The following is a 23519-nucleotide window of genomic DNA, read 5'->3' as shown; positions in this document are numbered from 1 at the left end:
ATCTAAATGCCTCCTCTAGTGGTCCGTGCAAGAAGAAAAGGATCTGAAAGGCTCTTTGATTGATATCTCAATCTGCCTTTTGATTTCTCCTGCTGCCCGTTTCACCTAGGTTCTGTCACTGATAATTTGCTTTTAAATGTAATGGATAAGCTTCTGAACCATCCATCTCCTCCTTTAACCACAACTTCTTTCAGCGCATTAATGACTGAAAAGATACATTTTCATTTAATGTGAATTTGCAAAGAAATCATTAGATAATAGGCAGCTCTAATATTCTGACATTGCTGAAGCTGTTAGAAGAATGAATCAAACGAAAATTCTCCTGCTGCTGCCTGCACAAAATGGGGAGAAGGACAGGGCAGAGGCCCCAATACTGTGGTGCTACATAACAGCAACCACCATCAGCTGAAAAGGGCATAGAAATAGTAGTTACAGTTGGGCTTCTTTCTCTGAAGCTGAGAGATGTCAGGAAGAGATGGGGAAAAACCCACTATTGAAACTGAAGTCATGTTAATTGCTTTCATTTCATACTATGTTTTATATTCCTTATTTGTTAATGTTTTCTAATGCACAGGAAGCATCAGAATAAATTAGACATTACCTGTAGAAACTACAGTAACTATTTTGACGTGAATGCAGTTGAGTCCTCTCACACTGGTGGTGGATTTAGCTCTTAAAGCTACTGCTAGTAGTACTTTGCTTGCAAGAATGCATGCAGAATGCTTATGCAGTATCACTAAACGATATTAAGAGCCTGTACCTGTGCAATGAGTAGCACTGATTTTCTGGGTTTATTTATACTTGGGGACAAGTTAAGGACAAGTGTGTGTATCTGGATCCTACCTCATAAGGGGTCTATGCTACTGCAATGTGGAGAGGAAACAGTGATGGGCAGAAAACCAGACACAAACAAGTTTTGAAATCATTTCTCAAAAAGGGAAGAAGCAAGCAGTATATAAACATTTTGATTTGGCTGAGTGATGTTCTACTTTGGAACTTGTCCCTGCTTCTTGGCTGAATGAAACTACTCATTTCAGAAATGATTATTCTGCTCTTGGAGCAAGAACTTTGTTCTCTTGCTCTATGTTCTCTGCACTCTTTATCTTAAGGCAAATAACTTGCATATACTTTCTCGGCTTTGACAGAAGCCCCTCAAAGAACTTGGAGAAGTCACTTAACCATTCTCATTCTTGCCTTTAGAAGGCAATAATGCTTGCAGGAGCCATAGAGGGTTTCTGAGACATGGCTGACATCCAGAAGTGCAAATGCTCCTTTGTTGGCCAAACAAACCTACACAGTGCAGAGGCAGAAAGGAATGATTTCAGATTTCTCTCTCTCTGCTATGATTCTGCTCTTTGTTCAAGGAAGGGTAGGCAAAAAAAGGTATGCTTTATATTTCCTTTACATTACAACTCCAATACAACATTTACAATTTGAATGCTTCGCATGCTGATCTAGTGTTTTTTAATGTGACTGATATTCAAGTACTTTAATGATTATTTGCATCATTCTCATTATGCAGGTAAACAATGTATCTACCTTTATGTTGCAGATAATGCTGTACAGCTGACAAGGCTCCAGAATCATTAGTAACTTGACCTTCCTGTCTGATTCGTACTTATGAATCTAATAATAAGTAATCACATGTGGAAGAGTCAATAGAGAAATAATGTAACACACTTTTAGTACCCTAATTCAGCTGAATAATCCATGAGAAGCATTTCAGTAATTTACTATAGTAAGTGCTCTCAGCAGCTTCTGTATTTCAGCTGTTTGGTGCTCCAGCATGAAGATAATTATCTTAGTAATTAGTTATATTGTTATTTAATAGTCCCTAGACAATATTCTGTTTTTTGAAGGAACAGGCCTTTCCTTCTGTATCTTTCTCCCCCGTTACAAAAGACGTTTATCTATGAATCTTTCCCCTTGTCATTTTTTTTTTTCTTTTTGTGTCTACTACTTTCTCCAAAAAGATCTCCATTATGGAAAGACACCTTCCGCTTAGCAGCTGCGTTGATGGAGCTGCAGGAGACTCCCTCTTCTTGCTCGTCTCTGAGAAACCCACAGGAACTGCTCCTGAACAGGCAGCGCTGGCAAGGGAGCACAGGTAAGGGGAGAGCAGCAGTTGGCAGCACTGCAGACTGAGACCACGGAACTGTCCTCTGAAATCTGGTTTCCTCCTCACTTGGGCTTCTAGGGAAATTGGTAAAGTGAAAAGATTGATGAAATGGACAGGTATTGAGGAGAATAGTGAACCTCAGTCTCTGAAGTTTGATGAAAATTAATCTTTGTTACAGTTGCATGACCTTAGGCAGGGAGTTTTGAACTGTTCCTCGAGTAACAGTGTGAAAAGCAACAGTCTCAGGGTAGAAACCAGGATGAGAAAGACTGAACTACTTTCTGGGAGGACTTGAGGTTTGGTAGCTTAAATAAGCAATTAATCTCCCAAAAGCTGCTGGGGCAGGAAATGTCTGGAGCTGACATACTGAAGACCTAAGTCACCATTTGGGGAGGGTAAGGGGTGAAACAGCTGATGGAGCATGAGGAGAATCCCTCCAGATGCTGAAGGGGTGGCAAACACCTGAGGAAAAGACACAAGGATAGGGAGAGATGGGGGAAAAGGCTGGAGACTTTTGCATTGGAGTGTAGGTGGTTATGACCTCAATAAAAAGACACTTCCCACAGTGTCACCCTCACTCTCAAAGCGGTTTTTATTCCTCCTGTTTAAGAGGAACAGACTGTCGTCACTCTTTTTTTTTTTTTTCTGTCTCACATCACTCCCCCTGTGGTACTATTTCTTACAGTCTTAGCAGAAAACAGCTTGTTTGCATATACCTCTTATAATAAACAATGTAGCTTCTAGTTTATTTAATGCCTCCAGATTCTGAGCTTTCTGGGTACTGGCCTTGTTGCAGTAGTCCTTTCAAACAACTCCAGTTTTAAGAAGCCAAACTTTTCTCTCTAACTTTTTGACTGTATAGAAGATCAGAAGATGGTCTTTTTTCCTTTTCTTGTCTTTATTTTTTTTTTTTTAATTTACTTAGTGACTCAAACTCCACAAAGTACCATTCCTACTTCTCACCAGCTGGTGGTCCATATGCCATTGCATCTCTACTCTTGTAAATACAAGTTTGAAGTCATGCTCACAGATCAGACTTTTGGTGGTTAATACGGCAATATGTTAAAATGTCAAATGATGCAGAATGAGTGAGTCAGGAGGGGGAAAAAAAGAGTGGTATTCTGCACATTTATAAAACTTTCCTTCTAAGGGGCTCCCAGTGGTTTGCAGACATCAGGAGATTTCTGCAAGTCTGACAGGGTCAGCACAGGGCTGGGATTTGGGATCCACAGCATCTTGATAGAAGCATCTGTGAGAGGCAATGGCTCCCAGCTTCTCAATATTGCCTACAAACATGCTTAAGCTCTAAATTAGGAACAAAAAACAGTCTGGCACATTGCCCAGGAAAAATTGCCAGCTTCTAGCTGAAACTCTTCAGTACTCTAGAAAGGGTGATAAGTGTTCCCCTGAGGAGATTGAAGTTTGTGACTTAGACAGTGTTCTCCAAAAAAAAAAAAAAAAAAAAAAAAAGAAAAAAAAAAGGAAAAAAGAGGAAAAAGAAATTCCTTTGAACTTTGACAATGCTTCAGAGAGAATTCTAATGTCTGTGGCTGTAACTCATGTCTGTAGAGCAAGACTGTCAGATGCTTCAAAGCTTTAGACCTCAGTTCGTGTTTTCAACTCAGTGAAGGCAGCACCTTCGCCACCTGCATTTCAAGCAGATGTACAATCTCTGACCTGTTATACTTCCTCTTCCCATTGCATAATTGCCCTTAATTTCAGCAGTCAGGGCATGACTCTGCAAGCCAATGCCCTAATTTCTAGTGCTGAAGAAAGTAGTCAGGGTAAGAACGGAAAATGCAACTAACAGCTTTCTGCAAAAGAGCTACCAATAGTAAAGGGATAACAGTTTTTGTTGATTTTACTGATTCTGCTGTTAATAAGAAAGTCTTCTGCCATTGTGAAAGTTGTAGTTAACTAATGTCCTGTTCAGTGGCTCATAGCAAAGGTATAAGGAAACAAGTTCTAAGTGGACTTGGAAAACATCAAATAGTTTAGTAGTTTTGTGCCATGAATCCATGCTGCAGGTATACACCATCTATGGTTCCAATTAATGCAGACTTGTAGCAGGCAACACTAGATATGAGTGACAGGAGTATCATGTGAGTGTTTTATTCTTCACATGACTGTAAAAAAGTATAAATAACATTGTCTTTTAGATAAAAGAATATGTTGTTTTCCTGAGTCTCTGATTCCATTAATCTCTCTGCAAAACTGTAGTTAACTGTTTTCAGCTTCTGTGTGGTCTGTGCAAACCGATATATAATGTAACTAATCTATGCATAATGAGGTAGATAATACTGAAAAAGGAGTTGTAGTTCTGGGAAAAATCGGAGTCCTCCAAGGATGCAGAAATGGATTCATTCAGTTACTTAGAATTCAGCATGCAACCATATCTATGCCTATTTATATCTTAAGATGCTTTCCCAATGTTGTGTATATAGAGATGATGAATAAGGAGATGGGATGGTCTACAAATCCAGGCTGGCAATTTAATCAGAACTGTCTGCTCTGCATGCCGTGATAATTAGTAGTTCAGTGCTATAGGAACTTTAAGATGAAAATCCTAGTGAACTTTGATTTTATTGTGCAATAGGATTTGGAGAGCTCCTCAGGGGACGGAGATGAGAATGCAAAGCCACAGTAGAGAAGTTCAGTCCACAATGTATTACCAGGAAAACACTCATTAGAATTTTACTATCAAAAACTGTAACTGAAACCTTCCATGTTCCTTGAATCCAAGTAAAATGTAGCTGGTGTTGCTTACTTGCTACAGGTTTCTACTTTATAATAAAAGTTGTTTTCCAGAGTGGACCATGGGAGCATTAAAAAAATGCTTTTAGACAAGAACAAATTTTCTGCAAAGCAAAGTATATTAGGCAAAACTAACTAGATTAACACTGTTTCTCTCAAATGTCTCCAAGTGCACTGTGTGTTGGAATTAATGGGACATCTCTCTCAGAGGTATTTTATTTTACATTTAGATGATATTCAGTCCTGATTTGTAAAGAAATCTCTCCAGAAGCTCACAGCGTGTGAAACTCGTCAGTTCTAGTAACTGAATCTGCTGAGGCTTTGTCAAATTAGAAAGCATAACACAGTTAAAGGAAAGCAAGTTGAAGTCTACAGTTACTGTAAAAATCTGCATCAGCAGCTTTTTCAGGGTGGAGGAAAAAAAATGTTCCTGTTGTTGGAAGTTACCTATTATCTAGAACTTTTTGTATCATATGCAGTAGACAAGATGGCTTTACTCCTCTAAACTGACATTTATTAACAGACTATGTGTTTGGTGCTATAATTTCATGTACTTTTCATTTCTGAATAATTATTTTTCATTACTTTAGGTTGTGATTTCTCTTGTAGATTCAGAAGGAGGTTACATCAGCTAAATTTTGTCCAAAGAAACTCATGTCAGTCTTCTCTGTCTATGACTCATTTCTTCCCTCTCCTGACCATGTGCTCTGTTGCCACAGCTACCCCTTGAGTTATACGAAGGGCTAATTAACCTTCCTCATGGAAAAGCCAAGACCCTTGAATTTGGTCCTTCTTTCACATCGGACTGGGGAGGACTGTATATCTCCTGCAGCCTTCCTGCTTTTGGTTCCTCCAGTAATGAAAAAGTTTAATAAACAACGTTTGATATAAAGACAAGACACAAACTGGTGGCATCTTGTGAAGAAATAAAGCAGGACCAAAGAAACATGAAAACATGCTTCAGGAGACTCCACAACTGGGAATATCATTTTAGCAAGGGGGCTCCGGCATCTACTACTGCAGTTCTAGCTGCAGGGCAAGGGTACTGCTTTGCCTTCCACAAGTGGAAAATGGAAGCAAAGTGGATAACGGGAATTCCTCTCAGCCCTCTTCACCCCTGCCTCTCCACCCCTGCAAGCTTACCGGATATCCAGGGGTTCCAGAGAAAAGACTAGGCCTAACTGGGTTACACTAGACTACATTTCAAAGCACGGGTCGAAAATCTACTCAGAAGCCTGCCTCTCAGGCTGTTGCACTTGGTGGCATTGGTACAGTAAGGACAGGGATAAGCCAGGAAGATTTGCTCTTCCTAAAGGCTTGTGAGGGGTCAGAAATGGAGTGGAACTGCTGACACTCAGGTTTGGCAGGGTCGCGCTGCTGATGTGGGTTGAGAAACCAGGCTCTTCCTGACATGGCTCTGCCTGGCACTGTGCTTGCAAGGCTGCAAGGAGATGGCAGGGCAGAGGTACTAGGGCCAGCTGCTGTGCTGATTTGTACAAAAATAAGCCAGGCCAGTCATGCATCCCTTTTAGCAAGAGCCTATCTATGAATTTAGCACTGGACTGAAGGCCCGTTTGGACTTGTGTTAAAACTTCTTGCTCTGTTTGACTAGGACAATCAAATTTTCCTGTGTGTTGAGCTATGCTATTTCTTTCCAAGTATTTTACTTTAGTATCACTGCTGCTCTGTCTTTCATCACTCTACTTGCATTGCTTTGGGCTAGTTTGCTGGGTTTCTAATTTTTATCCAACCTTCAGACTATTTGACTTACTTGATCTTTCACTCTTTAATTGTTGGCCTCTCATCAATCTAAATCAGAATGCAAATACAAATAAAATTATAATTATTATTCACAAGCTGAGAGTCAAAACTAAGCATAAAACTATTTTTTTATTTCAAATACGACAGTTTCAGCCCCATAGATTGTTTGTATGCAGTCTAAAAATCTTTATTTTCCTATAGAAAACAGCACTTTCCCCATCATGAAGGATGTGCCTTTCTCCATGAATGTACTTTGTTACTGGTTCCTCACTGAGTTAAGAATATTGGGTAGAGCTGCAAAACATTTATTTTTCAGCCACTCATGGATCTGCATTAAGTCTTGGAATATATTTGGTACAATTTGTCTGGACTGTTTCTGATTAACTTCCTGGATATACTACTTCCTTGTTACAGGACAGAGATAGGATTCATACCATGAGGAAATAATATCTCAAAGTGCAAGTGACCCAGCAGTTACAAACTTAAATATGCCTATGCAAAGTTATTTGCCATGCATTTAGTGCTATTTGAATATCACTTCAATCACCTATGTCTGTAGGACTTCTTGGCAGTAAGACAAATTACACTGATATACAGATAATTTCTTTTTCTTTCTGTAGGCTACTCTGTACATGTGAAGCATTGAAAACTATGTTAATTTGTGAAGTACTTTGGTTAAGCCAGCATCCCTGAATTAAACATCAGCACAAACATTTAACACTTTTTAAACAGAAATGCACAGAAAAGAGGAGTGCTTATTGCTTATCTCTTCAAGCTGCCTACTGCAAGAATGAGCTATTGAGTGATGGCAAGGGAAAAGGTTAAGATGCCATTCATTGCTGGGAATTCCAGTATAGCTCTAGGAAGGCCTTAAAAATAGGGCAGCTTCTTAAACTGATCCTCTTGTCTAAATGGCAGTTACAACTAGCAGAAACATAAGTTCAAAGTTAAGGCCCTTTGCTCTGACATGGGTATGAAACTTGGTCTTGTTGAACAGAGGGCAGCAGTTTGGCACTGTTGAGTCATGAGAGTTTCTTATGAACACGAGGGTCTTTGTAACACAGCAGAGACTCCCTGCAGAGCAAAATGGCTTCCAGAAAAAAGTGTAAAGCTCTTCTTTTCTTCTAGGACACCCTCCTCCTCTTCCTCTTCCTTCTTTTAAAGATGGGCAAAATCAAGGGGAGGTGGTCAAAATTTGAATTTTGCCCTCAACAGCTCAAATAGCATGTGTAGTCACAATGTCTTAGGATGCCACATAAGTCAGTCAACAACTGCCTTGCCAACAATATTCTTCCCAAATGCCCTTTGCCCTCCCAGACACAAGTCCACTGCATGAGGTGTGTGTATGTTCTCACACACAACTTCTCAGTGATCTTTTTGCTGACACGGTGACAGTTCAGTAAGTTCAGGATGAAGGCTAGGTTTCTCAATGCTTTTCAGAGCTTTGCAAACGCATATGTGAAGAAAGTCATGCTCTAAGAAGCAATATAACTGCATATGACATGAAGGCCCTTCTATCCCAGTGCAAACTTTACTACAAACGAAGTAATGAGCAGTGACTCTCTGCACTGTTCAATGAGATGGATCTTGTTACTCCTGAAAGAGTTGAATAACAAGAGTTCTGCAGTTCACGTGAGCAGTAGGATGGTCACACACATGAGAGAAATCCAGCAAGGAGCTACAGGAACTTACAATCCTGCTGTCCTGCTCGAGGGCTCTGTAAACTATACAACCCTCATATTCATGAATCCCAAAAAGCATGATTGTAGCTAACTATCTACTGCCTATTTTTCAGCACATTGTGCTTCATGCTAAGCTGGCTCTAGGTCACCACTAAAACATTAAGACAATTCAGCCCCTTCAATTATTTTTAATGTGAAAAGCTTAATACTTTTGATATGTTTCAGACTTTTGGTTTTGAAAAAGCATTGAATCAAATGTGGTGATACAGAGATTTTATTTGAAAGCATTCTAAAGTCACTTGTGTGTAAATCAGGAATTGATTGGTAAATTAAATTGCCTAAGCCATGCCAGCAGCAGCAAAGCTGGCAATTGCAAAAGCCTGTAATAAAGTGTTTCAGACAAGTTATCTCCTTCCTTTCATTAGTTTGTACACTGTAGCAGCAGCCAGCATTCAAATTGTACTTGATTTCACCACAGAGCACGCTCAAGTGTGGTTCACAAACCATACTGTCCTTGAACCATCTGGGGTTTGCAGCTTGGAACCTCTTATACTTTTCGGCTTACAAGATTGTTTTGTTACTGCTGCAGTTGTTGCCACTGTTTGCTTTGTAAGTCACTGCTTTCACTGTTCAGCGCATATCCCGTGATAGCTTTGGTCAGAGAGCTTACATAAACTGAAGCCTGGTTGCTATTAGCAATAAAGGTGATGCAAAGAGCATCCAATATTCCCACCTTTGAATTTTCTCACCATCAAAGACAATTGCATCTTTAGCAGGGGGGAACCAAACAACAAAAAAGGAAACTGTTCAGGGAACTCTACTCCCTAAGCTACAAAGTTCTGAACTAACCACACTCTAAGAAATGGACCTTTTCTCTTTCTTAAATGCTTGTCCAAGATGCTCCCTCCTTATTTTCCTGAGCAGCTTATAGTATTGCTCAGTGACGCGCTTTGCCCTACAAGAAAGGGGTAGGCAGAGCATTATTTGTGAGTTTGGTATCCTATAGGTCCAGCCTCTTCCCCATGACTCACTGCAGCTCCCTGTTGATGGCATGGCTCATCTCCTCCTACTTACTTCCTTGGTCTCTTCAGATGTTTGCTCAGCTCCCACTTGTCCCTGCAGGCCACTTTACGCAGCTATACATGTTTTCATTCAACTTGAATCTGTTCTGCCCTCTGTTCTTGTCATGTTTCTTGTTTGCTGGACACTTTTACTCCACTCTATTTATGTAGAACTAAAAGATACTATAACACAACAGTTGTTACAGCTAGGTGACTGGAGATGATTCCTTCCACAGCAGTATCACTGCCTTTTAGATGATTCTTCCAAGCAGCAGACAGCAGTTCAGGGCACAGGGCTGTAGGACAACATAACAGTAACCCTCCTGCCTCAGCTGAGGCAGGCCTGATTTGACTGACTAGCACAGGTAACAGTAATAGTGGAAATGAAGTGTGATGGACTTTAGTATGAGCTACACAAGCATACTGTGTCCCTGACAGCAGTAATAAAATTCTCAGAGGTGCTAGTATAGGTAGATCAGCATGGCTCTGCATCCCAACTGATCCCAGCTCCAGGGCTATACTTCCCCTGGGGGCTGTGAATATATCCTTATGTGTCCATTGCTCCCATTGCTGTGGTTAACAACCACCAAACTTAAGCTGAGTGCAGTCTTGAGGGGGAGAGATGTGTGGTTTAGTCGTGCTGCAGTCACACCTTGGATGGCAGCATGAACAAACCAGATGTGTTGAAAAGAGCACTGCAGGGCTGTCACTGCTGCTGGGACTGCCTGGGAGATGAAAACCTTGCAAAGCAGAGAAAAATGAAAACCTACTTTACCTGTATGAATTTAAGTTAGGCAGCTCTGTTTTCCTTTTCCTCTTTTTCCTTCCTCTTTCGAAACAGGCCCAACGTTTACCCAGCTAGGTGACTTTTCTACCATACCTCTAATGACCCCAAACTCGTGGCCCTTTCATGCCAGCACTTCCCTATGCTCTATTTTTTCTGAGCTTGCCCTGTGCTATTTCTTTGCCTTTGCTGGGGTTTCAAGTCCTAGCACCAGTGAAAGCCTGCAGACACTGCTGAGCGGATGCTGGAGCTGCTGCTTTCACAGCCCTGCTGCTGTCCTGTGGCATTGTGCCTCTGTATGAGGCAGTGGCTCCCAGCGTATCAACTGTGAATGCGAAGACAAGACTTAGGGTGAAGTGAACCATGTTTGTTCGTTAACTTTCTGGAAAAAAAATCCTCTCCTTGTGTTCAAGTGACTATGGTAAAATTAATGTAGATACAGGCTGAGAGAAGGAACAAGGACAAGGTGGGGATGCCAGGAAACTGCAGTGTGTTCATTAGCATATGAAGAGGGCTATATTTATACCAAGTGCAAGGAAGGCAGCATGATCTAGTGGGCATTTAGGAAGGTATTCACATTTTCACTAAAATACTGCAGAAGCTTTTCTCTAGAACTGCATGTTCCTTTGATATTCCTTTTGAAGAGACTGATATTCCTTCCTTACCGCGGATGAACTCAAACATGCTTGAGAAAAGTCCAAGTCTGAAAATTCAAGAGACTTGGATTGAGCTGCTGACTTAGTACCAGCTGTGTGTGCAAAACAAATCACTTCATTTTCATATGTTCTGAAACAAGGACTACAATGAACTGAAGATGTTGCCTCACAGGTTCCTTAAAACATGGATAACTTTTATCAGAGATTCCTGGATGATTAGTAAAATGCCACTACTGATGCTACCAAAACAAATTAACCCTCAGTTGGTGAATACCATGGTTACATTGCAATCTAGAAAGTCAGCCTTCTTACAAGTACTAATTATGTGAGCCTGGGTTTGATGGTGGTGATGATGTGTCCTATTTTATGTGCTTTTAGATACACAGTTAAACCTATTGTGCATCTTGAAAGGTTAGAACTCAGAATATTGATTTACAGAGTTTCTGAATTGTCACTGAAATTTTAGGAGTGTATTTAAAAAAAAGAGAAAGCTTTTATTGAACAGTATCTATCACCTTAACTGGCATTTCCTGTGGAGTGAGACACTCTTCAGTGTAAGAAACATTGAGAATCTGGTCAGTATTTGTGTACAAAAATGTATCTGGAGGTCTCTTATGCCAAACTTTACAGTGTTTTCACTTGGAATGTTGAATGTTATAACCTGTATTTCAAGCAGGATTAAATGGAAGCAAAGAAAAAGCTACCAGAAGTTTGTACAGGAGTTGCATTGGAACTGGTCTTTCGTTTGCATGTCTAGCCATGATATGGATTCAATCTGACTTAAAGAAGTAGTTTCCTCAGTACTTGCAATTTTGTGTGCCAGCCACCACAGATCTTCAAGGCCTCAGACTTGAAAGGTATGTGCTCCTCTTGAATATATGGACCAAAGATAGTACACCACTAAGAGTCAAAACAAGACAGTATAGGTATATTTGAAAATTACTTTAACTAAGATTTTCAGTCCTTGTTTATAGACATGAAAAAAATCAGATCCAAAAAACTGTATTTAAAAGGTTGTAGTCAGAAGTAATTAATGTTTAAAGTGACTGTATAACCATACACAGCCAACCTACATAAGTGCAGATCCTCAAGAGGCTTGTGATTAGTGGTTGGCCTTACTTCCTGCCTAATATATTGGTACCTTGAGATGTTATAAACACTATGTACTGCTAAGAGTTGTTCACAGTGTGAAGACTTCATTGCAGTAACTGTTTCTTCTAGTCAACATTTTAGCACAAAATATCATATTTCCACTTCTAGAGAAAGTTGTCCCTGTGCCAGGCGAAATACTGATAACCTCCTACCTCTGCTTCCTACTGCTCCTTCCACCTGTAATACTGTCATGGCAAGCCCCTGCTGAAAAGGACAGGATGTGACATTGCAAATCATAGCAATTCCTTGATCTGCAAGGGGAATTGTCACTGTGTTACGTGAGATGAATTGCATCTTTCCAGCTACATTCTGAGTGAAGGAATGTAACACTAAGGTGTATTAGTTTGCTGCACCATTTTTTGTGTTGCCCTGGGTCAGTGAATTCCAGTCTGAATAAAGCATGGGTCATCATCAATTTTGCGGACTCTGGCATTTGCCCCTCTGTCTGAAGGGGCCTGACCACTGCAGTCCTTGGGGGTGCTCAGATGCATTGGGCTGGACAATGTGCAAAGCTCACCCAAAGATTTCCAGAGCTGCCTTCTTAAAATATTTGGCCCTGTGGTCTCCCAAGTATTGTCAGTGTGGAACAGCTCCTCTGAAAAGTGTGATTCTCTGCACCTGTTCTTTGTATTTAAAAGACTTTCTTGAAGTGCATTGTGGAATGCAAACCTGGATTTCTCTAATCCTGAGGGTTTTCAGCCTGGCTGTGTAGGTTGTCCTATGGGTATCCACCTTGCTCTTCTCCTGTTTCTCCAACAAGGCTTTGGTTTGTTTCTTTTTTCCTAATTCCAGAGCCCTTTCTCCTCCCTCTCTTGCAGGATCCTCGTACCTTCTGTGCATCCCAGCTGCACACCCCAGTCCTTGGGTCAATGCTGTCCCAGAAGATGTGGGATGCTACATCCTCAACTGGTTGCAAAAAGAAAGTGAGGAAGGAGCTGGGCCCAGGGCATAGAGCGAAACAAATTTAAGTGTCATGTGAGAATCGCTTTTCCTGTGATGTTACACTGGTTTCTACATGTAACAAAAAATACCTCTTTCCTCCTGGCCAGCACTTTTCCCTCTTGTTTCTTTCTTTCCCCTGGCTTCAGTCTATCTCTCTTCATGGCTTCTCTGAATGCTTAAAAGACAAGGTAATTTGTTTTTTACCTGGTTGCCAGAATTGGATAGGTTTAGGAAAAATCTAATTCTTTAAGGTCTGTGGGTTCACCGGGTATTTAAAATAATGACTCCAGATTTGATTACTGTTTCCTTAAACTGCTGAGGGTTCTGTCAGTTTGCGTCCAAGACAATGACTACAGACAGGGACCCTGGAAAAGTTTGGGATGGAGCAGCACAGCTTCTGTACTGGGTCCTGCCAAAGCTCCCCCAGCCTGGCTCGCTGCTCCACTCGGGAGCACAGGGAGCCCTTGCACTGGCCTTGCATCGGCTTGGGTGATAGGGATGAACATCCATCAGAAGCAACTCTTACAGACAAGAATGGTAAACAGAAAACTTCATTAACAAAGTCCTGACACAGCCTGACCCTTCTCTTCTTGAACTTAATAGCTAAACTTCCACTTCCTTCAGCAGGGCAGTATGGGCTTTTCCATCTATACAGTGCTCAGGGAGTACCGAGGTACGGACTGCTGCCTGCCTGACAGCTGCAAAGCTAGGGTGCTAGGAAAATGGAGCTTTATGGTTGTTTACTCTTGTCATGGAAAATTCTTTTTTTTTTTTCAATACATTCTTGAGCTCATTCTCCTGGGCTCTGCAGCCTATTATGGCAAATGTGGCAAGAGCCTGTTTACTAAAAGCAGAGGCGAAGCCACGCTCAGGAAAGTATTAGAAGTACTGTACTGCGTTTGTACACCCACGCTTATCAAGCAAACATGTAAACAAATATTTGTTCACGTCTTCTAAGAGAGAAATTAATGACATGAGTGTGTGTATACCATAAGTGTTCTTGTTTGGAAATCTTACTAAATGCAGGATCACATACCAACGTGCTTTCTCAGTCATTACTCAGGAAAAACTCACAGCTTTAACATTATAGTGATTATATACATGCAAAACCATAATACCTTGCACAGGGTTTTTCTTTTAGCTCAAAAGTTATAATACTTTCGTCATCATGAGACACTAAGAAATATGTACAACTGAAGCACTTTATACATAAATTCTATTAGAAACTTTCAGACATGCATCTTCAAGTCCACTGTAAGATACTTAACCTCCTCCTTCTCAAATGAAAAACAGGATTTTGTTTCCAGCCCAGGATTCATTAAACACTCAGTCAAACCTGTGTTCCTTCACATTTGCCACTTCTTCCCCAGTTAATTCCAGAATTTTAGAACTTTTCTGCATTTCTAGTAACTCAGGTTAGCCATTCGAAACTCAAGGAATCTAAAAAGTTGTGCTTGGACAACAGTTGTCACTAATGAAACTGAGTCACCAGGTTCAGAGAAGGAATTTGGTCTTGTCCAATAAAACCAAATAAGAGCACGGCCAGTGTTTTAGGTTGTTAAATAAGATCCATAAAGTACTTAAGGGGTAGTAAAAAGTTCAGCTTTTACCTATCATTTTGATAATACCTAGGGATGTTATTAATAGACAGGATTTTATTGGGTTTTAAGTTTATTTTTTAAAAAGGGCTAGAATGCTTTCTTCTTTCTTTTTCTTTCTTAACAACATACACAAAAGCAATATCCCCCAAAGCAGACTTGCACTCAGACACGAGATGGAAAACTTATGTTTATAAAAGCCATCTCCCTTTTGCTTAAAGCAGAGAGATATGCTGAGAAACTGGTACAGTATGACAACATTTTAAACACAGAGGAGACAAGATTTATCTGGCTGGTATACAATATAAAACAAAAATCGAACAGCAATGCTACGGCATTATATTGAAACAAACCACAGTAATTAGATGCTTTGAAGTCAAGCCTATATTTTGTTCAGCTTTTTCATGAATTATTGATCCACTTTCCTCATTAAATGGAATGGCAGGCTCTTGCAGTAAATGGACAAGTGACTACAACATTTATATAATCAAATATCCTCTGCATCTGGCAATAAAGCATGTTTGCATGTAAAACATCCTTTCTGAACTGACATCCCTGTAAAACAGATTTACTAGAATAACCACATTCCTTTTCTTTTGTCTCTAAAACACAGCTTCCCTTGCATCATCATGCAATCCAGTCTTTTACACTGATCGTATTAAGCAAAATGTTTTCCAAGAGCCTGTATCATCCATTGTGCAACAGAACATTTCTTCTCTATAATGAGATGTAAATAAACTGTCTCACTTACCTTATTTTCTCCATCTCTGCCGCAGAGGCCTACAAGAAATCAAATAATAGGAGCAAGTGAATGAAAGAAAACATTCACTCTGCAGATTTATGCATAGTTAAGGCTTTCCAAATGGTTTTCGACAAGTGTCTACAAAGCGACGGTAAGCGAACCCCACATCTGCATTAGCCGAAAATAACATTGACAGATGAACTGGGGAATAACGCAGAACGCTGCAGGAGCACTGTATACCCACGAGCCATGGGCAACAGAATGACTCAGTTGTAGCGCTGAGGCAGAAAATGGGGAGGAAAAAAAAAAAAGCAAGCAGCAGCAAGTAACAGGTTACTGTGCCTCCCGGGTTTCGGAGGAAAAGTTGAAATGTGGTGCTCCCCTCCACACGGTGGGCATGGCAGCAGTGCTCCGCTGGCTGAGGAATGATAGTGACTTCATCACACGTGAATTTTGAGTTCAATTCGTCATCTTTCACGGAGCTCGACAGATGGAAGGGACACAAGCTTGCCTCCTGAGTGGGAGTTTCGAGTAATCAAATTACTTTCCTCAAGTAATACACTATCTTGACAATTAGCATCTCAATACATGGAGGCTTTTCGTTAACCCTTTCACTGCTACTTACCCGGGCTGTAGCTCGCAACTCTGGTAACTCCTGAGGTCCCTCTGCCTGCCGCTGCAGCCAGGCTCCCATTAACCCTTTGACACCGGCTCGGCACTCCTACAGCCCTGAATCTTTACATCCCGGCAGAGCCGTAGGTGGTCATTTCATTAATCTGTCTGATTTCTTTTTACTTTATAGATGCTGCAAATCTCTACTTAGCTATAGCATGGAGATTCATTAATCTGTCTGACATTACTTATATCAAAAGCACAGTCTTGTTAACCCTTTGGTTTCTTTTTCATAATTGTCTTGCTCAGATCCTTAATAGCTGTTCCCATTTCATTTTATACCACTGGCACAGAATCTCATCAGTCCTCTTTGTTCCACTTTATTGTAACTAAGGAATGAGCACTTGGAGCAATCTTGCAGTCTCTAGAGTCAGATAAATCCCAGCATCACAGAGTCCCTTATTTATATTGAAGGCATTGCCCATTAATCACGAATGCTTTAAACCTTACTGATTAATGGCTAACAATCATATTTGAGTATGAAAGAAATTAAAGATAAAAAATTGGGAAATAATTTAATCAGCCATCAGATTTGTCAAACTGCCTAATAAAACATCCCAAATGACAAATTTTTGGTTCTTCACTGGGTCACTCATCTTCCCTTCCTCTCATTTACTTTTGGTTTGCCCATTAGATAAGTTGTCAGTCAGACTGGTGTTTGCATGGTAATTTCTGATGACATACATTAAAGATTTTAGGCATTCACCATAACTTGATACGCAAGAAGCCAGCTGCAGGAAAAGCCCTCCTCAGCTTCCCAGTAACAGATGTAATACATGTTTACGTGGTCCCTGCATGTCTGTTGGAAGCACAGGGTTGCCCGTGATAAATCCCAGATTTTGGGATTAAAAATCTAACTTAGGAACCTGTAATTGCTTTCTCTAATTTATATCTCTCCATTGAATCCACACGTATTCTGTAGCACGCAGGAAATAGTTTAAATATTTCTGACTGGAGAATGAACCACAGAGGCTTTCTCCCTGGACATGGGAAGATACTGGCAACCCCATGGACTTGCCACTTTGGTTTACCAGAGATGAAGTCTCAAAAACTGTCCTAATCATCATGCTCCTGTCACTTTGGGAGACTGGACATAGTTTTCTCCAGGGTCACTCACTATTGCTTTGCCTTGAACTGTGGGAATCACTCATGAAGACAGAGTACTTAGAATATCTGATTTCAGTCCTTCTATTATGGCAATATCTACAGGCATAAGGGGAAGCTGCCTGGCCTTGCTTTTGCCTAGTGCTTTGAATATTGCTGTACTCACTGAGTCGGGGTGGGGGTTGTTGTGTGTGATTAAAGAGCAGGATGGGGAACAGGAGCTGTAGGCTGGCTTTTTGGCTATACTCATCTGTGAATGCAGGTGAGTCACTGGCTGCCAATCGCGACAGGAAATTAGTGGGGAGAAAAAGCACAGCAAATGCCTGACACCAAAACAGTCTAGAAAACTAAACTAAGCTGTGATGACTTCCATATGAACTGTTCACCTTCTTTTTTGTCTTTTTTTTATTTTTTAATGGTAGGGTTTGGGTTTTTTTTACCTCCTTACAGTAAAAGCTGCTCATTCAATGTAACAAGGCCAATTTTCCTTTGGACCGTCAGGGGTGTTCTCCTCTGCCTTTCCCTGACAGCCTGTGCAATGAAGAGAGAGCTCCTCTCTCATGTGGGAGCAACGAGTTCAGCTTAATCCTCCTCAACGAAGAGGCTCTGACCTAGGTTAGAGCCCTTTCTGGGCTGCAGCACTGCAACACTGTTACTTCTTTTGATGGGGATCCACTTCTAGTAAATAAACAGGAGCACATGAAAGGACTAGAGTCTGCTTGTTCTTCAGGGGAATGCCTTAGCTTTCAGGCTAGAGAGTCAAATGAACATATAAGAACTTGAGATGATGCAAATCAAGATAGGAGCATCTGTAGAAATGTAGCTTTATTCCAAACTATTTATTTTTTTCAGATAATTGTATTCCTTAGGAAGTTCCCATTTTCATCCTTTTTTCCCTTTTCTTTTTCTTCTTCTTCCTTTTTTGATTTTCTTCTTCTTCCTTTTTTGATTTTCTTCTTAATTTATTTTCTCCCCCATAAAAGCCTTAGCAACTCAAAACTGTTTTAAATGTCTGTGTTTTTCTGAAACAGCTCTGTTTTTACAACATGACATTTTTGCTAAGGCAAAATTACTATTTCCTAGCCAGATCTCTGCCATTGATAAAGCCTCTGGAAGTTTAGAGGTTACATCATCCTCCCACTGCTCTCTATGAAGGCTCTCATCTGAAATATCCTACTGAACTGATTTTAAAATATATTCTTAACAGCTTTGAATTGGCCACTTTTAGGGCCAATTTTGTCCTGAAAGTCTTGTGGGACCTATTTTGAGCAGAAAGACTGAAGTAAAGGTTGATATAAGAATGTCCTTTATGGTATGTCATTTATAAGTTGCTGCTTGCTAGTGGGTTGATTCATTTCAGGCTCTTCTTGATGCCTGAACTGATTGATGCTGTGTCATTCTTTTCTTTAAATAAAATACTTCTAATTAAGATCAGTAATTGCGGAAATATCATATGTGATTTGAATACCTGTGGTTTTTAAAACAATATTGATGCAGTGTGACTAAAGAATTAATTAAATAATCCTAAAAATAACAATTTTTGCTTTTAAGAAAAAGGTTGGCTTTGGTATTTCAATATCCTACATTTCCATATACACTCTCCTACTTAAAATACTGAGACTGGTTTGAAGATTTTCCTTTTTACAGAGGTAGTTGGTGTGGCAACTTTGCTTGGAAGCACTTTCAGACAATGTCTAAGAGGACTGGTAGAAACTTGACTTGTTTCCAAGTATTTGAAGAAAACAAGTGTAATAGACAGAACAACTGTCAAGACTCCTTTTCTGCATTCTGAGCATTTAGAAGTCCATTTTGGAGCAGGTATTCAAAAGGCAAATCAGTTGTCTTTTTTTTTAAATCATCACCCCCCACCCCTTCCACTTATTCTAGATCACAAGTTGATATTCTTTGATATTCTTTGAGAACAAAGTCATTTGCTGGCTTGAATGAAATCAGGGATGCTGTTAATGGAAACCCCAGGAAATTTTCCTGTGGCTTTTTTTCCCTTTGGATTATGGTTACTGTTTTGCAGAGAGCATGACAACGTCTGAGTTGTTTCAAGTCAGCAGAGCGAATAAAAAATACTGTGATTCTCTGATTTTTCATCTCCCTATGTTTGATTAATGAGTCAAACAACCTCAAGACAATGGCAGAACATTTTTAGTCATTGACATACATAAAACTTAATATAGTGATCCAAACCTTCGATTTTTTGTTACATGCTCGGTGTCTGTAGTGGTGATTATTGAACAAATACCTTTTAAAATAAAATAAAAAGTCATGCTGATGGTCTATCTGTCATTCTATTCAATTCACATGGTGACTGCATTGATAAAATACTGTGTTTATGATTTATTTCCTTTATTGTATTATCACTTTCTGAAGGAAAAGTAATCATGACATTTCAGATCTTCCAGATGTCTAATGAAATTTCCTTCCCCTAAGATCTTGAGGTCAATTTTCATCCTTCTTCATTTTCCCAATGTATGTGTGAAAAAGGAGGAATACCCTGGAGGTGAATTTTTTTTTTCCTTAGTATTTTTTGTTTTCTTGGAAAGGGATGTTTCATTTTAGACGGACAGCCAGGACCCAGAGCCTGGCTCAGTGCTCACCAGTCTTCCCATTGAGTTCAGTGGACTTTGGATTGCCATGCTGGTTAGCTGCTGCCAAATGTATGAGGAAAGAAAAAGTAGCAGGAATTTACTACCACTCATTCAGTCTGTTATTACTCTGACGTGTTTAGTATTGTGGGAGTTACTGTTATTTCTATGGTGAGGAAAGCTGTAAATGAGAGTTCACTCACAAACAAAGTCATCTGGACTTCTGGCACATTTCATCATAGAGTCACAGAATCGTTTGGGTTGGAAGGAACCTTGAAGATCATCTAGCTCCAACCCCCCCGCCATGGGCAGGGACACCTTCCACTAGACCAGGTTGCTCAAAGCCCCATCCAACCTGGCCTTGAACACTGCCAGGGAGGGGGCAGCCACAGCTTTTCTGGGCAACCTCTTCCAGCATCTCACCACCCTCACAGTGAAGAATTTCTTCCTAATGTCTAAGCTAAATCTCCCCTCTTTCAGTTTGAAAACGTTACGCCTCATCCTATCACTACGCTCCCTGACCAAGAGTCCCTCCCCATCTTTCCTGCAGGCCCCCTTTAAGTACTGGAAGGTCGCTATAAGATCTCCCCAGAGCCTTCTCTTCTCCAGGCTGAACAACCCCAACTCTCTCAGCCTGTCCTCACAGGGGAGGTGCTCCAGCCCCCTGATCATCTTCATGGCCCTTCTCTGGACCCACTTGAGCAGGTCTGTGTCTTTCTTACACTGGGGATGCCAAAGCTGCAGGTGGGGACCCCACTGCAGGTGGGGTCTCACCAGAGTGGAGCAGAGGGGGAGAATCAGCTCCCTCGACCTGCTGGCTACACTGCTTTTGATGCAGCCCAGGATGCAATTGACTTTCTGGGCTGTGAGTGCACATTGCCGGCTCATGTTTGTTTTTTCATCCACCAGGTCCTTCTCTGCAGGGCTGCTCTCAATCCACTCATCACCCAGCCTGTATTTGTGTTTGGAATTGTTCCAACCCAGGTGCAGGACCTATTTGTGAACTGCCACATGTTTTCAATCACAACTATTTCACTTCAGCATTTCTTTTGTGCTCACGATTGTACTAAATTTTTATTGATAGGAAACACTATGGCCATTTTATTTTTTTTTTCTATAGGGTACAAGAGTAGAAGATTTGATTTACTAAAATATACAGACTACATCACTTGATAGGATCAATCTTTAATTAGACCCTGAATAAAATTTTAGAGATTTCTTTGTATAGGCTTTAAAGTACCGCTGAAGCGATGCCTGAAGAAAGACTAAAATTTAATATACAGAAACTTTAATAGAGCTGGAGGAAATGTCTGACTGCATTTGATTTGGCTTCATGTATTGAATGTATCTAATAGATGTTTATGAAAGAATTATCTTTCTGTAAAAAAACTTGCTGGAAATTGTCATGGAGATACAAAGAAAATTAAGTCCAGTTCTCCATGGTTGCCACTGTAGTAAATATTTTGTTCGGAAAGCACCTCCTCCAAGCATACCTCCACACAATGGGCCATAAAACACCTCTGCTATTCTCAGACCATATGAAGCCAGTTAATATATAAAAGGTGAAGAGGCTTAACACTGAGGGAATAAGACAGAAGAGGTAAAGACTAACACCTTACATCCCTACAATACTAAGGAACCTGTTGGGACCATTGGACATTTTCCCCTGGAAAGAGGAACATCACACACATGCTAGAAAGAATGGGAGGGTTTCACTAAGCTGTGGGGTTTTTGCTTGTCTGACCTGAGGAAAAACATCAACCAGTTTAGATACAAGTAACTTTGATTAAGATGTACAAAATCTCCCAATGCCACGAAGAGTATCATTGCATCTTCCCAGCATTCCCTCCCTATCTGGGACCAACTTCTGACACTTCTTAGGTTGAAAGAAAGTATCTTCCACAGTAAAATTAGGCAATAAATAGCTCAGATGTTTGGGATTAACTGCATACAACAAAGATAAGGCATAAATGCACCCAACTCAGTAAAGAAGTACATAAATTGTCTTTTTAATTCTTAGAGCAGATGACTAAGTTCAACACCCAAAATTTTCACACCACACCTGAATATATATATCTCCAGAATACCAGTACTCTGTCATGCAGAGGCTGCTGGGCTCCACTGTGCAAGAGTTAGATTTTTTCTTTTCCCCTGTGTGCTCCCGAACACTACTAAACTGATAGGAATCAGAGGGTGATTCTAACCATCTTAAATTTTGTATGACCAGTTTATCTCTGCTTGATTTCATACCAATTTTATGTTTAAAGCTTACTACTTCCACCCTGTTTTTAAATCTCCATATGCATTTATGAAGACATGTCTTATTTGAGAGGGGAAACAAGACATGATTCTTTGACTGCTCTCAGAAGATTATACTCCTTTGCCTCAGTCATTTTGGTATCCCTTCTCTGGATCTAGTCCAAATTAACTTAAATCTGATTTGAAAGTGGTTGACCAGAGCCGTAAATTGTGTATAAAACACCTTGGCAGTACCTTGTATAATAATAAAATGCTTCAGTGACTCTAAAGAAAATATATCTGCAGTGCATTTTAGAGTTAGATTTCCTGTGGTTCTATCACACTGGAGGCTCATAGCTGTTTTATAGTCTAACAGTACACCTAGATCTCATTTTTGCTGCTGCCTCCAAATGACAAGCTACACACATGAAGTACTTACGTGGACGGCATTGTGCTAAATTTCATCCTGTTTCCATTATTCTGCTTACAAATAAAACAGTCCTTATATGAGATTCCTAACTGTTGTCAATACCTCCAAACCTCTTTATCTTTTTGGTAAACCTCTTTATTGACTCAGTGACTCACGAGTATTTGTAACAAGATATGTCCAAAACCTTCTAAAGTTCCGATAACCTCTTCCCAACCTGACAGATTTCCTTATTAATATGCTAATTTAAAAAAATATATAATTTTCATTCAGGTTAATAACCTTGAATTACTCTCCATTATATCAGTTTTAGACAGTAATTCTCAGCTGAGCACTCTATGAACTACCTCATGCAAATCTAGATAGATCAGGACACGTTCCTTGAGCATGAAATCAGTTCTCTTAACAAAAAGTTACTTTTGCTAAAACTGTTCTGTTCTATGCCACTTCTCTGCATCCTTGATTGCTCAGCTTGCTTGACCATGAAGCCTCATGTTACATTTTCACTTTACCAGTTAGAATGGAACTTTTGAACCAATGCACACAGCGAAAAGCTTTGCTTCTGAGCTTGCCGCTTCATGTGACAATCGATCAGGATTTGGGGCTGGAGATTACCACAGGATTCCTGATATCACCAGGGTGAATAGGTTCAGTTTGATCCAGCCTTAATTATGGTATTTTCTGTTAAACCTTCCTCATTCTTAATCAGATATCCTACAAATATTCCCATGTTCACTATCTTTCTTACTGAAAAATACGGCAAAGTATCCCTTTAATAACTGGACCACATCTAAGTTATCTGAACTTCTGTCTGACCTTCAGCGTATACTAGATCTTTTTTTCTTTTTCTGTCTGTATGGTTGAAGATCTTTCCAGCACTAATCTTTTAAAAATCCTTAGCCAGGTCCAGCCTCCCTGAAATCTTGGCTTAAAGAGACTAGGGAATAACCACGATAGAAATGAGATAAAAAGAAATCTTGGGCTCTTTCTCACGATAGACCTTTAAGTCCTCTGCAGCACATACGGCGTGTGTGAACATATATCAAATAAACACAAATTAAATTTAAACTATAACCTACAGGCTTCTCTTTCACATGCTTGGGATAACATAACATTCTCAAGCTGTTTTATGTCCTAATATTTTAGGATCTTTGTTTTGCTTCCTTAGTTTAATTTTCACTCTGTAAAGTCTCAGAGCCAGATTCCCAACAGGGGTAAATTAGCAGAGCT

General features: G+C 40.2%; 1 protein-coding gene across 1 annotated transcript in view; it reads right to left on the bottom strand.

Annotated features, from left to right (window-relative positions):
• Positions 1-23519, bottom strand: part of BEGAIN (brain enriched guanylate kinase associated) — a 155313-nt gene that overhangs the window by 102220 nt on the left and 29574 nt on the right. The window contains exon 2 of the mRNA XM_086463104.1: positions 15261-15289. Coding sequence (XP_086319230.1) covers positions 15261-15289 — 29 coding nt within the window. The remainder of the gene's footprint in view (positions 1-15260; positions 15290-23519) is intronic.

Source organism: Leptosomus discolor, chromosome 3 (genome assembly GCF_034619465.1).
Source record: "Leptosomus discolor isolate bLepDis1 chromosome 3, bLepDis1.hap2, whole genome shotgun sequence".
In the NCBI taxonomy this organism is placed as follows: Eukaryota; Metazoa; Chordata; class Aves; order Leptosomiformes; family Leptosomidae; genus Leptosomus; species Leptosomus discolor.
The sequence above is the reverse complement of the archived record's forward strand: the minus strand, read 5'-3'. Positions and strand labels throughout refer to the sequence as shown.